The sequence below is a fragment of the Erpetoichthys calabaricus genome, chromosome 17 (genome assembly GCF_900747795.2).
Source record: "Erpetoichthys calabaricus chromosome 17, fErpCal1.3, whole genome shotgun sequence".
NCBI lineage: Eukaryota > Metazoa > Chordata > Cladistia > Polypteriformes > Polypteridae > Erpetoichthys > Erpetoichthys calabaricus.
This window is the reverse complement of record NC_041410.2, coordinates 87067124-87082934: the sequence shown is the minus strand read 5'-3', so window position 1 is coordinate 87082934 and position 15811 is coordinate 87067124. Positions and strand designations below refer to the sequence as shown.

The following is a 15811-nucleotide window of genomic DNA, read 5'->3' as shown; positions in this document are numbered from 1 at the left end:
CATGGTAATTACAGCTTTATAAACAAAGTCTGTTAGAAAGTTGAAAGCTGTAAATATGGAATTTGACACATATATGTCATTTGTACTTTTACAATTTTGAAAATGAATATTTAATAAGTATTCTGATATGAAAATGTCAATTATTCTTGTTTACCACACTTCTAACAGTGCTGATGTGATGGCACACAGAACCGACACACATTATACTGTGACACTGCTCATCTTTTTGTAATAGATCTAGCTACATAGAACATTTTACTACATTAAAACATTGTATGATGGAGGTGTTCTTCCCCTGTGTGCTACTTTTACCCTCTAAGACTTTACTTGCTACTTTGACTGCAATACCTACAAGTACCTGCATTCTTTTTTGGAAGTACCCTCTTTTTTCTTAAATTCTTAATCAAGTTAACTTTAATTTTATGGGAGTCTGTTAAAACACACTTTTACAATGCTCTAAATATTAAAAATAATGCAATGTACCGTAATATGGATTTACTTTGTTTTCCCCTCATTAGAAAGTTTTGGACTAAAAAGTAGGTAAGATTGAACAATAAATAAAAACAATAAGGTTTACATGGGGCAAATATTCTTATGGGGGTGGCACGGTGGTGCAGTGGTAGTGCTGCTGCCTCACAGTTAGGAGATCTGGGTCCACTTCCTGGGTCCTCCCTGCATAGAGTTTGCATGTTCTCCCCGTGTCTGCATGGGTTTCCTCCAGGTGCTCCGGTATCCTCCCACAGTCCAAAGACATGCAGGTTAGGTGGACTGGTGATTCTAAATTGGCCCTAGTGTGTGCTTGGTGTGTGGGTGTGTGTGTGTGTGTGTCCTGTGGTGGGTTGGCGCCCTGCCCGGGATTGGTTCCTGCCTTGCGCCCTGTATTGGCTGGGATTGGCTCCAGCAGACCCCCGTGACCCTGTGTTCAGATTCAGCGGGTTGGAAAATGGATGGATGGATGGATGGATGGAAATATTCTTATGCTGCTACGTGTCTGGCTTTCATAATAAATACTCTTTCATTGCTTATATCTTTTATTTATCTTGTGTAGTTGTTTTTGTACATCTGGCTATAAACTGGACAATAAAGTTAAATGTTCCTGAGTTGTTTGTTTTACAAAGCAAATGGAGTCCACAGTGTTGCTAGTGTTGACTTTATACACACAGACTATTACCAAAGTTGCTGACACAGAAAATGTTACAAGTATGTGTATTGTGCAATGGGTGCAGTGTAGCAGAGGATCTTGACCCTATACTAAAACAGGGGAAAATGATGTTAGTGACATATGGAATATATGCAGTTTCTATGAAAGTATTATTAAGAGATTTCTTCATCTTTTTAAATTAATCACACTTTGTTTGGTTTCTTCCCCATATAATGGTACCATGAAATTAAGCTGTTTATCCAACGTAGAGTAGAGTATTGTATGTTGACCACGTTTAATTCAAGGTGACAGAATTGTTTCATACTGATCTGGATCATAAATGATTCAGGGTGTATTTGGTAACACATTTCGCAAAAAGAACCTCAATTTGTAATTTTTAGAAGTGGTACAGGTTGTTTAGTCCTGGGTTGAAACATGTCTAAAATACATGAAAAATGTACATATTGGCAGGTTCGCTCATAAGATAAAATAGACAAATAGGCTTCACATTATTATTGTTGTGAAACTGTCACATTTCACTTGCACTGTGACAGAAAAACATCCTGCCAACTGTATGTTATACTTGGTTACAACCACTAAACTTTCTTACAGGCTTGGCTTGGGAATACCTTTAATAATGCTTTCTTCATGGAACGGCAAGAATACACTCCCTACTCTGCTGCTTAATTACTGATGTCAGGTTTTTCATACCATATCCATCTACAGCTCATGAATTAAAAAAAAAATTCCTTCTGTTACTATGGCTTCACATTGTCCTCACAGTAGGTAGTAGGAATTAGCTGGCAATGTAAAACTGTGAATCAGACAATGATGTGAATGAAAGTTACCCTTATGCAGTTGCTTGGAACCAATTACTGTATATTTAGTTTAGCCGTGTTACTTACATGTAAAATCTTCTAGTGACTAAAGGAAAAAAAATGTGCAGACATGATGGGTGGCAAATAACCTGTCAGCTACTTCCAGAGCTCAAGAAATATTAATTCTTTGATGGACTATAGAGTATGTTTACACTGATGGCACATTTCAATTAATTGCTGAATACAGACTTAATGGAAAATTCTTATTATAAAAATACATTTTTTATTTTGTTGATTGTTAATGGCTGCGGTGGGTTGGCACCCTGCCCGGGATTGGTTCCTGCCTTGTGCCCTGTGTTGGCTGGGATTGGCTCCAGCAGACCCCCGTAACCCTGTGTTCGGATTCAGCGGGTTGGAAAATGGATGGGTGGATGGATGATTGTTAATGGTGTCTATGTAATCTATTGAAATATTAACAATTGAATGCACTAACAAATCAGCTGCATATTTAGTTGATAATTTTGTTTAGACATCCACACACCCTCAATTCTACAGCAACAGTTGACTAATAGACAGCAGGGTTTTCTGTGCTTCAAATTATTGTATTTCTTTTGAAGAAATATAATTTTTGTAAGACACACTAACTTTTAAAATGCTCTCTTGTAAATTTGGCTCTTTTTTCCTTTTTCTCTTTACCAAGGTTTACCCAAGGCAGCTATTATAAATCATGCACGTTTATGGCTGGGTGCTTGTGTTCTAGGAAGTATTGGTGTTAACTCCAAGGATGTTGTATATGTTAATCTGCCTATGTATCACAGTGCTGGATTCATGTTGGGGTTCAATGGAGCCACTGCAGAGGGTGAGTACGTTTTTTTTTTAACTTCATCTAAACTAGATATTTAATTTGTACTTTATAACACTACTACATTACTGTTTATGGTTTCAGATGTTCTAATTTGGAGTCAAATTCTGATGCAGCAAACATTACCATCCATCACCCCCTTCACTCCCCACATTCAACCGTGTGAATCCTACCCACAGTGTTCTCCCCTGGACACAGATGTACATGTGACCATATTGGTCCCGTTGGCAGGTGATAACCACTTGGACACCCATCTTGGCTGGTTGTCCCACACAAGCTAGAATGACCACAATGCATTCCTTCCCTCCATCCAATTCTCCATTTTCCTATTCCACCAAAAAATTATTATTCTTTTGTTTCTTTTTTTATCTTTAGTAGAATTCAAAATGACTAACTACCATCCAGACTGTTCTACAAGTAAAGTGTGTGGACATGACAAAGTGACTTGAGATGCTCCAAGAAGTATTACTAATCAAGGGAAATATGGATATTTCCCAAATTGGAATAATATTAGTAATGCACAAATGCAGATAAACCCAAAAGGTAATGGTTAATGGTGGCCAGATTACCTCAATAATTCAAAATACCTAAAGATTAAGCTTATATTGGAATAGACAAAACATCTGATAATTTATCATCATCAGTTGCATGATACTTGTCCTGGTAGGGGTTTTGGTAATAAAATGTTAAGGTAGGCTGATCAGGTCACCCTACACTCCACAACTTGTTCTAGCTATTCTGATATATACCTGCTGCTTTTTTAGCTTGCTGGTACCTCTCCATCAAATTTGAAGGCCCTCCTCCTAACTTTACATGGAAAACCTCTTCATTGATCTTGACAGCTTCCCTTATTGCAGGTGTTCACCAACTTGTCCGAAGGTTAGAGCCATGAAAAACACCATCTTCTCACCACAGCTTCTTGCATCTTCCTGCACTATTGAGGTCATGGACAGGGTCCATTCAGACTCTGTGTCCTTGACCTTTCCCAAGATGCAGGAAAAGCTTTCCGAAAGGATGGAGTTGAACTATTTCTGAATAGTGGCATCTGTTAGTCATCCCAGTACCCCCCTCACTACCTGTTGGGTCTTCAGGATCTATTTAGTGGTCATTCTGTCAGTTAGTGATATGTAAAGAGAGGTGGTGAGCTGGTAACTTGAGTGTCCAGAAAAATAAGATGATGATTTAATGATAAATAATTAGATGCACTGTCTGGAAATATGTGCTTCTGCTATGGTTACCCACAGTAAATTGGCCTAACTGGTGGGAACTGCCATAATTGACCCTCATGACTGTTGTAATTAAAATCAAAGAGAACTTTGCTCAAAAACATTGATATCAACGCCCAATCCTAAAGCTTGGCCTGAAAGCAGTGTTTGTCAGCAAGTGCCTGTTGGTCATTTGACCAACATATCCATTCTGGCTCATCACAAAAATGTTGAGTGCAGTGAGGTTGAGGGTCAAAAATAATGCTTATTGACCATTTACAGTATAATTTACTACATTTGGCTTGTATTGCCTTTCCTGCAGGGTGAAGACACTCCAGAATGTTAAGACAATGCTGTATAAAAATATTTGAAAGGAAATAGTAATAATTACTGAAAATCCATCTCCTTACCTTAGCTTTTAAAAGACCAGTTTTTTTAAAAATGCAGTCTGAGCGATCTTTGAAAATATTCTTCTCTCATGACCATTTTCGATTAATGAAATAAAATAGTTTTAAAATTAGCATTCCACCTCATTCATTTTTGCTGCATTCTGAAGTCTGATTGCTCCAGCTGAAGATAAATACAAGTGCCTATTTTAAAAAAAGCACCAAGTATTTCCCATTAATGTACTGCTTTGAACTTTTAAAGGTTAAAGAATATATGTTTCAAGGTTTTTAATGAACATCACAGGATATTTAAAACCAAATATTATTGGGTGCACATTGTGATATATACACCGGAGGAATTAAGTTGGAGTGTGTGCAGACAAAAACTTCATTTAATATACCACATTGGGTTAAGAACACCTTGCCAAGATACTTAATATGTTCATTATGATTAAAATGTTTTATATACTTTTTTATGTATGGGGCTATGGCAGTTTACGGAACTTGTTCTGTATTTACAGTCAAGGGATTTACTTGTTAAGCTTTGCAGTATTTTGGTTTCTGCTCAGTGAGAATAAGTAGCAAAAGGTTGAAAATAAATTAGTTTTTTGTACTTAAAGGATTAAGCTATTAACCCTTTTACCTCATTCCAACCATTCCTGTTCTTTCTTGATTTCAATTCAGAAGGCACTGAATGTCATAAGAATGAAGTTATGGAAACACTAAAATCGATGGCTATTAGTGCAATTCAGGTCTCAATAAAAATTTGACCATTGCAGGAATAGCAGTTTGAAAAATAGGTGTTTTTAGGGTTTCTATTAGTGTATTTTTTTTTTTTAAACCACCCTGGTCTCTCTTGAATTTCTTATTATATCCTTTTTAAACTTATTTTACAGTACTTGTGTAAATGCCTACAGTTTATAAGCTTTGACAGAACACAGGCTTATAGCAAAGCATTTTTATAAACCTGGGTGTATTTATTCACACTGGGACAATTTTGAGTATGCAGATAACCGAAAATCCATCTTTGGAGTGTGCAAGAATAATTAGTCCCAGAAAAGAAATCCAGGGAAACAGCTGGAAGAAAATGAAAGATCAAAACACAAAATATCCAAACTTGGAATTAAATAAAGGTCCAAGCAATGCGAGATTATATTCTGGAACAGTAGAGCATATGTGACGGCCACACAGAGCCCAGGGAAGCTCCTTACTTCTCATTTCTGAATATCAGTAAAATTTATTCTCAAAACTACTCTGTTTCATGGGTTGTACTGTAGCTTTTTTTCAAAGCACTCATCTCTAGCACATCAAGTACGTTTGTTAGTGGGGGCCATCATTCTGTGGGTCTGGTCACTGTATTTGTTTCTCAAGAACACTGTTTTGAGTTCTTGGCCTAGAGTAATTCTGGGTATGCCTGCCAAGTGTCTCATGCTACCAGTGATCACTTTTAATGCAGGATTATGTGGGTTCAGTTTGCTAGAAATCAAAACGAAGTCTTTATGAAGGATGCTGTTCATGGAGGTTTTTGCTGTTTTTCCATTAGTTGTCAACTGGCTGTGTGTTTTGTTAGCTTTATTTTTGACTAGGCTAAAGGTAATGACTTGTTTTCATGCTACTATAAGCCTGTTAGAAGAAATGTAGATCCAATAATTAAAATAATTAAATGATATCAATATGTGCCATTAAAACTGACCCATAAGTAAAAAGATAACATTCCAGGTTTTAATTTCATATGACTTTGAGAAACAAACTACGTCTCAAGAGAGATTCAATTAATGTGCTATGATCTCCATTGAAAGAGAACTAGCAAACATTTTGGATAGTGAGGATTTAACAGGAGACTTTGCTGCAGTGAAAGTTAGGAAAATTGTAAAAATTCCTTGAGTTTAGTGTTATTACAAATTAATGATGCTGATATTTCATCAACTAATGTATTACATGATAAAAAATTACTTTTCTTAATAATGATGAAAAGTGGCAATTTCCCATTATTTCTACTACAGAAATGTAAGTACAGTATATCAGAAAATCAAAGTGATACCTTTACGCACTTAATGTTTTCATGAATTATTTCATATACAGTTTATATTTACATGTAAAATCATAGAAAACTAGTGCATAAATGCAAAAAAATGTGAATCTAATATATGCCAAGTTATTGTTTTTATTCTCACATTAACTAGCTAATGTATAAAAGAAGCTGATCAATTTGCTTGCAGTCTGCAAAATCTGCAGTGGTGAATAATGTGGGTGAACTTTAGTTTATAACAAAATGGGTCCTTATTTTTATAATTTGGTGCAGAATTTTATTAAAAAAAGAAGTCTACTTTTCATAATGCTTGTCACACAGAGCATAGTTTTTCTGATCATTTATTTATTTTCTGAATCTTCTTTTTCCATTGAATAATTTGGGGAGCTGAAGCCAACCTGAGCAAAAGTGGGCTCATGGCAGAAATCATTGGCATGTTCATGCGCACACGCATGCAAACATACACACTGAAATTAGGCAGCTTTAACAGTAACCTCTCACTCTGCCATGTATATGTTTAACATGTGGAAGGAAGTTAAGTAAATGCAAGGAAACCAGGCATACTCCACATTACAGTGACCCAACCAAGAGTGAAATTCGGCAGAAAGACACTATGCCAGCAAGTCAAAATAAAATGTTCTGAAAACATTCTGAAATTTGTTGACATACTCAGTGCTCTAAAAGTGTTTTAAATTAGGATTAGGTCAATGATTATACAAGAAATGCCACTCAGTTTAGTTTAAAATTACAATGTTTGCTAGTATTGTGCAACAATTTAGACGCTTCAGCAAACAACTTTCTACATAAAATGTTTTTTTTTCTTTTCGGTAGGAGCAACAGTCATTTTACGAAGAAAGTTTTCAGCCTCTCAATTTTGGGATGACTGCAGAAAGTACAATGTGACAGTTATTCAATACATTGGAGAAGTTTTACGTTATCTCTGTAATGTTCCAAAGGTAAATATAAAAGGGATCTGCTAGCTTACACAACATTCATTTACAAGTTTACATTTTTTTTTTATGAATGGTATTAATTTCTGTGGTTGTAGGAAGACAAACGAAGTATGTGCTATAGCTTCCCCTCTTCATTCTACAAAGACATCACTGACTAAAAGGTATTACAACTTGCATGTCATCATAAAATATTAAAGTTGTTATACTGCTTTCACAAAAGCTCTCCAACTTAAATTCCTCTGATCTCATAATCAACGACCAGCTGGCGGGAAAGTTTATGCTGAACACAAGATTGTTAGATCAACACCATCAAAAAAGAAAGTTGTTCTTTACAAAGCAAGAGTAAACTTGAACCCTTCTCAGCACAAACCACAGTAATGTTTTGCCAACTCTGGGTATGATTTTAAGTGTGAAAACTCCTAGATGAAGTGAAGACTATTTTTATTCTTGTTGCAGCAATACAGTATATCAAATCCTCTATAACGTGTATATTGTTCCTTAATGTGTTCAAAAGTAGAATGGAACACCATTTTAAGAGAAAGTTACACATTCCTTTACTTTCAGCATGGTAATTCTGCATTCTGTTATGTAAGGAACTAAAATATAACCAAGTTATCTTGGAGAATTAATGACAACAATGTTAAAGTGACTTAGTACAGGAACTATAAAAGGCCATGCTCCTAGTGACAGATTTTTTTTCGGCAGATAGGTTTGCAAGAAAAGAATTCGACACACAAAAAAAAAAAAAACAGGCTGCTTTATTTTAAACAATTTACTAAGGTGAAAAGTCAGAATTATGTCACAACTCAGACAACACGGGTAGCTTCGTTTTCACTGAATTCTCCAATTTGTAGCTCCGACTTCATAACATTTTCAAGATGGATTTGGAACCTCTGATTTATTTACCTTCTATACGACAATTAGACTACATGATAAATTTAATCTCTCTGATAACTAGGAATGCCTGTTCCTTAACTGTTGAGCCTAACTTGGGCAGATAGAACTCTCTTATGATATTCTTATCCCATGGTTATCTCAGTTACGGCACTACGGCCATGTGGCGCGTTTCCCTGAGGGTGATCCGGCTCGTAAGATCCTCATTGTTGGGGACCCGAGTGGCTGGACCAGGCAAAGGGGTCGCCCACGTAACACCTGGCTGCGACAGATAGAGGGTCATTTCCGGACGGTGGGACTGGACTGCGTGTCTGCCTGGGGGGTCTCAAACCGGGATCCCGAGTTGTTTCATCATGTAGTGGGTGCAGCAACGCACTGTACCGGTGCATGCTCCCCAACTTGACTTGACGGTTATCTCTCTTTACCCATGTGATTCTTAGTGAAGTTAGTTTATATAGATTTTTATGTTACAGGCTTTACAGAAGATTGGCTTGAAGTGTTTCAATGTGTTTCAATGATATTGAAAATACAAAATAATAGACATTAATAAATTTAGTGATGGTGAAGGCACTAGAAGGCAAAGGGTAGTAAAAAGCACCATTTCTGCAGAAAAGGATTTAGAGAAAATAAATGTCTAAACTTAGAGTCCAGTAAAGTGAAAATTAAGGTGGTATAATCTGAAGAGTTCCCACTTGATGCTGGTCTACACAGGGCTCAGTTTTTATTGACAGTGTTTTTCTCATCACCCTTCATCACATTAGCTTCCCAGCCTGGGTCATAACTCTGCACTTTTCAGCATGTGTTATAACTATGTGTAGTGTGAAATTTCATGCTTCATTTGGAAGAAGCTTAACCCAGGATGGAGTCAACTTACTTAGCAATGTGGATCAAGTGTATTAAGTGGGACAAAAAGACTGAGTGAATGTAGAGATCATATGAGAAACAGAAACATAGCCTGACTACAGTACTTAGTTTCTCTACACACAGTAAATAGACCTTGGTATGAAGATAACTGTGTACTTTAATCACAACTACTACTGGCAGAACACTGGGCAAAGGCCATTTGGAAATAGAGTAACAACAGTTTGTTGTTGTTCACTAAACCTCCGGTGTTTGTTTCATCAGCATATTATCATATCTTATTTGTTTTCAAGACTGTATGGTATTTTCCTATGTATTAGCAAAACATTTTTATTATACGTAATGTAAAATGTCGGCCCCAGGAAAGAATTTTTTCTATCTTTACGGAAAAAAAAGATGGATACAACTGAAGATACAGAACTATCCACTGTGACATTTTGCCAGGTTGCTTAAAGTAGTAGTTTTATCCAGTAGTTGAAGCACAGAAAAAGTAATGTGATAGCAAGAAACCGATATATATGGGGGGGGGGGGGTTGTAGGCAAGTAAGAACCCCCCCCCCCCAAATCATAAAGGGTAATTGCCATTTAATACAAGTGACTTTATGGTATCTAGAGTGTGTGAGAACTGCCAGTATGGAGTACTGAAACAAAAAAGGTTTAATAAAATAAAAAGTGCTGATACTACATACTGGTGAGTTAACTTCAAACACTGCTGGGACCCTTGGAAAATCTCCAGGTATTTCATAGAATCAGAAGTGACGGGTTCAGAGTAACAATGAGTACTGGTCCATTTATAGTGCAGATTAATCAACAGAGTGAATAGTCTTTACCTTCTCTCCATTTTCTAGAGGTCTACAGAATGCTGACTGAAATTACCATTTCACAGTGATTTGCAGTGTTGTCTAACCCGACTCCTAGATGGGTATACTGTACTGGAATATGTTCTCATTCAAATCCTTTTTTATTTAGACCCAGCTCTTGTTGTTTACAGAACATATTTCCTTTGATAAATAATCTTTGCTTTCTATTTGACCCTAAATATTGTTTTAGATTCGACAATTGTAATACTGAGACACATTCTTAGCTTTTTCATACAATGTGATGCATAAGAAATCGAGTGCCTGAATGTTTTATTTCCTTTCCTTTTTATTATTATTTTTCCCTTAAATTACTTGCTTTTTTTAAATCAAGTACCCTGGGTTTACTTTGTTGACTTGATCATGAAGAAACAGTTGGCTGCTTATGACTTCTTTCAAATTAACAACAGTTGAAATGGGAGCTTGTTTATAGCCATATTTGACTTGAACTAAATTTGCTACAGATTTAGGTTTATGCTTTTTAAATGTTGTGTCCTTTTCATACTGAGATTTTCCTTTTTTTTTTTTTTTTTTTTTTCATACTTTAATTGTTGGATTGCCCGAAAGAAACCATTACTTATAGCATACCAAATTTGTAAATCGGACTATAGTTCTGTTTTGGATGAGCAGCACAGTCTCAATATTTTACCCAAGACTTTCAAGCTGTGCAGATAGAATAAAGTTCTGTTTGTCTGCTTGCCTTTCTGTCCAGGAGAGAATAGATGGATAGAACATGGGTTGATTTGTGCTTGAGTGTTTGAATGAGTCATCTCAGAAATTACATTAAATCAGCCACAAATTAATAATGACCTACAATCAACAACGTAGCCAGCAAAAGAACACTACAGTAGTTTCCTTTAAGTTGGATTTGTGTGCATTTGTTATAAAATAGCCCTTTTTAGAAATATTTGCAAGGAAGCAATAAATATTTAGTTCATCGTGATTTTTACAAGATTAACATAACCTTGTAGAAATGTTGTCTTTTCATGTAATGAATAAAGGTTACAGAGCACTCAGGTGTAAACTTTAACCAGGCAGACTGTTGAGGACAAGCTAAACTCACATGAAGGCTTGTGCAATGGACATACCAATACTAAGCCCCCTTTCAGCAAGATATAAAATGGTTGTTACAAATTCCAAGAGATAATGATTTTGGAACACAATTGCTCATCTTTCTGTTACACACACACACACAACTTGAACAGCTGCTTGCTTTGGTTCTGCACTGCTCCTTTGCTGAATGTTTGTTTCAGCTTCTTCTGCTCTAAAAAATGTGTTGTCCTGACTGTGGTCTCTTTTTGACCCTTGTACTGTTTTTTTAATTATTAAAAGCTGAAGCCAGGATTGCTATATTTAGTATGTTTTAGGTTATATTAACTTTATTAATCCCAAGGGGAAATTTAGATGCATTTAGCAGCAGAAACATAAAAACAGATACATACTCTCAGGACAAATAATACAATCAATCAATTGAAAGATTAGTAAATAATAAATGTATATTGTGAAGGAACTGCAAAATTAATTTAAGAGTATCAGCATTTAGTTTGGGATGTCGTGAGGAAGCATTAAGGTGCCCGATAGTAGAGTACAGAATACACACAGAGGTACTTCATAGCACACCACGGTGGATTGCTTAACAATAAAGCAGGGGCATTCAAAAATGATGTCATCTGAATCGAGTCAGAATCCTTAGCATGTATTAATTATACATGCACATCAAAAATATACAATATTATTGTACTTGGAAACTGACAATGTAGGAGTTTACACAAACTTTTTTTTTTTTTTTTTTGCAATGAATGGTGCCATACAACACTGCAGAAGTATTTACAAAGAGCTACATTTTTAGGTTCTAAATTACTATAACTTAAAAGTTAAAATGGGAGATGGTTACATTTAGAGATATTAAACCAAACAAACTGAGAATGGTTAACATAATCTTAATGCACTTTACTGGCATGGATTAACAGGAAGGTTTGGAGTCCCTGTGGTCAAAACCTTAAAGAAGGTTAAAAACTAAGGATGGTGGGCATAAGAAATAATGGAAAGAATGACCAGCTTAAAAAGGGTGCACTGTGGAAGAACCTTAAAAAAAAGATTGCCCCTTAAAGCAAATGAAAGATCAAATACAGTAACAGCCATGTGGAATTTCCTTAGCAATTACTTTAAAAAGTTGTACCACACAGTACTGTTTTATGGAAAAGCCCGATTTTATTGTTCTTTATTAACCTGCCAAATTTGTACTGAAAATGGGTCTGAAGGTGTAATTCTATAACCGAATGCAACAGAAGCAGCTTTATTAATAGCCGTCAGTGACGTTCAAAATCAAAGTACAGATATGGCAAAAGACAAGCTATCCATTAAAAGTAGGTCATACCTCCTTCCACCCTCCCCTTCTCATCCCTGCATTCTGGGAACATTTGTACTATGAACTGACTTCCCTACTGCCATGGAGAGTCACATGGGGACAGCTGGCACTGCGGCTTGATGCAAAATCTGTACATTTCTTTTTCTGTCTGGGACTTTAAATTGATTCACATAATGTAATATGAGCTTAATGGACGCAAGTTTTGGGGTTTTTTTTTTTTTTTTTTCCCCCCCTGTGTTTAATAATTTGTATCCATCTAAGCCAAATATCAACCATACATTTACAATGCATATAGTTTATTTTATTATTTTTATATCTAAAAGCTTTGATGGCTTCTTCTGTGATATGTTCTTGTATTGTCCATCCATCAATTTTCCAAACTTGTTATGTTCTGAACACTGTAGTAGGGAAGCTGCCACCTATGCCAGTAAACATAGGATGCAAAAGCAGGAGCAGTCCCTTGACAGGGAGCCAGTCCATTACAGAGTGAACACACACACAAATGCACTAGGGCCAATTCAGCATTGCCTATCCACCTAACCTGCATGTCTCTTGACTATGGGAGGAAAACCACATGAACACAGGGAAAACGTGCAAACTCCATGAAGGATGTGAACCACAGCCTCTTTGTTATGAGACAGCAGTGATGCCCTGTTCTTATATCAATAATTCTTTATTTTTTAGTTCAATCAGAATGCCAATAAAAGGGTTATTCTAAATGCACATTATTATTATTTGCATAGTCATTAATTTAAGGATAGGAGATAAAGTTTAATAAAATATGCTACCTTTTATATATATCCTTCTTCATCAGTAGCAAAATGTTAACTAATTTTATACTAGGTGCATGTGGTCTTCGGGACAAAAAAAAAAAAAAAAAAAAAAAACCCATAAACTCCCTGCAGTTTTACTACATTCATGAACTTGGAGAGGCATCAGCTAACTGTTAAGAATGACCCAGTGCAGAGGAAGTGGACCCACCTTGTACCTGCTGTCCCACTGGCTTTCATAAGAATACACTGGTGATACCATATCTTAGCCGTATCACTGGCATACAAGTTCTATTAAACTTTGTCTTGAGAAAATGCATCCTGATTGACAAGGTTTTTAGTCAAAACTTCAAGCCTTGCCCTCCGTTGCTGAGGTGTTTCACTTGCATCTTGTTGAGCCATAGCATTTGCTTCGTTTCGATGTTGTGTCTCTTTATCTTTGTCATTAGCATGACATTGTTGTTATGTGGAGGCATTTGCTGCATACAGTTATTTCGTAGTGAAATGTGAGGTGATTGCAACCACAGAAAAAAATTTAAAAGTGTATGCATGTGCCATTTAGTGGCTGCTCCATACACTCACAGGTATTACATTTATATATATCTAATAAGAAACCCCACTAATCAGTGTATGGAAAAGTATGCCTTTCCAACACAAGGCGATTAGATACTTTTGACTTACTGTATTTGTGGGAAGACAGCCAGTCTATCATGGTTTGCTGTGTCACAGAGTAAACACTTCAATCTCTTCCATAGAATTCTTAGATGTCATGTTGATCTTTCCATCAAAAACAGTTTTCATTTCCAAGAGTTCTGTTTCTGGTCAAGTCATTGTCTGGGCCAGTATTTATACTCTTTACCTGTGTAGTTCTCTTTCTATAAATCACATTAACTGCTGCTTATTAATTGGCCAGATATGAGTGAGTGCTGTTGAGTCTTCTGGACTAGAGTCCCATCCACAGCTTGTTCCTGTCTGTCTCCAAACACCTGAAAAAGCCTCAGTGTTATTAAAAATTAGTAATTGAAAATGGTGGATCTGAAAAAGGATACATGAATAGATTTGAATGTATATATTCTACTATATTCATTTCCTCTGCATGAATTTAAGCCAGAACCCATGAATGTAATATAAATGAAAAGTATTAACAAAGTGCAACCTTTGAAAGCTGGTCTTGGTGGTCTGAATTAATACCTTGTAAATTAAGACTGATTTAGCTAATATCACAGGACTGTTCTATTAAAAAGAAAAATGAGCTATCATGAGTTAAGTGAGATTAGCAGGTTGGACTATTTCTCATTTTCAGATGTACAGTCCTACCTTTAAAAACAAGAGAAAATAATGAATCGGACAGAATGAAAACATAAATATAAACATATGGCAACCTAATTTACCCATAAAATATAGTGAGACCTTTATGTGTATCACTTTACAGGAATTAGTTGTAGAAAGTGACCACATTTACAGTTTCTTTGGCTCACTGAAATTGTATCTCAACAGAGTATCAACTGCAGTGCTTGGATCTTGCACATCATATGATTTGTCCTGGAGCCAAGTGGAGTATATCATACTCCCTTGGAAATGTGTTCTTTTCTATGAATAGCATATGATTTAAATATATTTCAGAGTCTCTTTTACACCGATTAAAAGGCAGATTTATCATTCAGACTTTTATTTGAGGCCATATTTTTAATTCCTGGTTAATGTGATCTAAAATGTTTGTGGTTAACCTAACATTTTGATAATTAGTTTCCTTAAAGTTTTAACAGTTACTTTTACATCTTACTTATGCTTTAATGGTTTTAATCTGATCACACCAATTATTGGTTTGAATTTTTTTATCATATGAAACCTTTTACTTTTTTTCAGAACTCATCTCTTAAATTATTATTTTTCATATTATTTTCAAAATTAACAGTTTTCCTGCACAGTAACCTTTTTAGTCAGTGTCAAATTGCTTTTTTTAATAAAGGTGATTTTCTCAGATCATTTGTACTTACCTTGCGTATAAGATCGACTATGCAATCAAACTCTGGCTTAAGCTTAGTTTCATAAGTGTAGTTACCAAAAGACAAAATAAAAGCTGTGCCTGCAAGATTTTTTTCTTATTTAAAATTCAGTATAAAACTTCTTCATTTCTTAATGAAGAAACTACTTCTTAATTCTTAAATTCATTGCAGTTGTGGTCTCTACCATTTTTGCCTTGCTATTGCTATTTTTGACAAGAAAGCCAAGCCTTCAAGCAAACAGCTATATAGTAGATTAATTTGAAAGAATATATATTTAATTAAATTTACTATTTTGTGTTTCCTTGCCATTAGTTTGTTCTTCTGATCTATTGGATTTTTTGCTGTCTAAATGTAAAACAATGAAAGCATTATTGTTCAATTGTAAATTATTAGGACATAAGGCTCAAGCTCAGAGTCTGGCGTGCCACAAAGATTGCCGAATTTAATTTCTGTCAATGTTAGATGAAAATCACGATCATCATTAATTGAACTGTTTAGTTAGATGACTTACCCATATTCTCCATTTTTCAATCATAAGGATAACCAAAATTGTTGTTTCACTACAATATGAAAACCTGAAGGGTGCTTACTTTTGTAAGAACATATTTTTTTCATTTCATTAAGCTAACTTAATATGGTTAGCAGAGTTCCATTATCTCTT

At 35.5% G+C, this 15811-nt stretch overlaps 1 protein-coding gene across 1 annotated transcript in view; it reads left to right on the top strand.

Moving 5' to 3' along the window:
* The window catches only part of LOC114667325 (long-chain fatty acid transport protein 2-like), a 50527-nt gene that overhangs the window by 20418 nt on the left and 14298 nt on the right, over positions 1 to 15811 (top strand). The window contains exons 3-4 of the mRNA XM_028822594.2: positions 2660 to 2818; positions 7273 to 7397. Coding sequence (XP_028678427.1) covers positions 2660 to 2818; positions 7273 to 7397 — 284 coding nt within the window. The remainder of the gene's footprint in view (positions 1 to 2659; positions 2819 to 7272; positions 7398 to 15811) is intronic.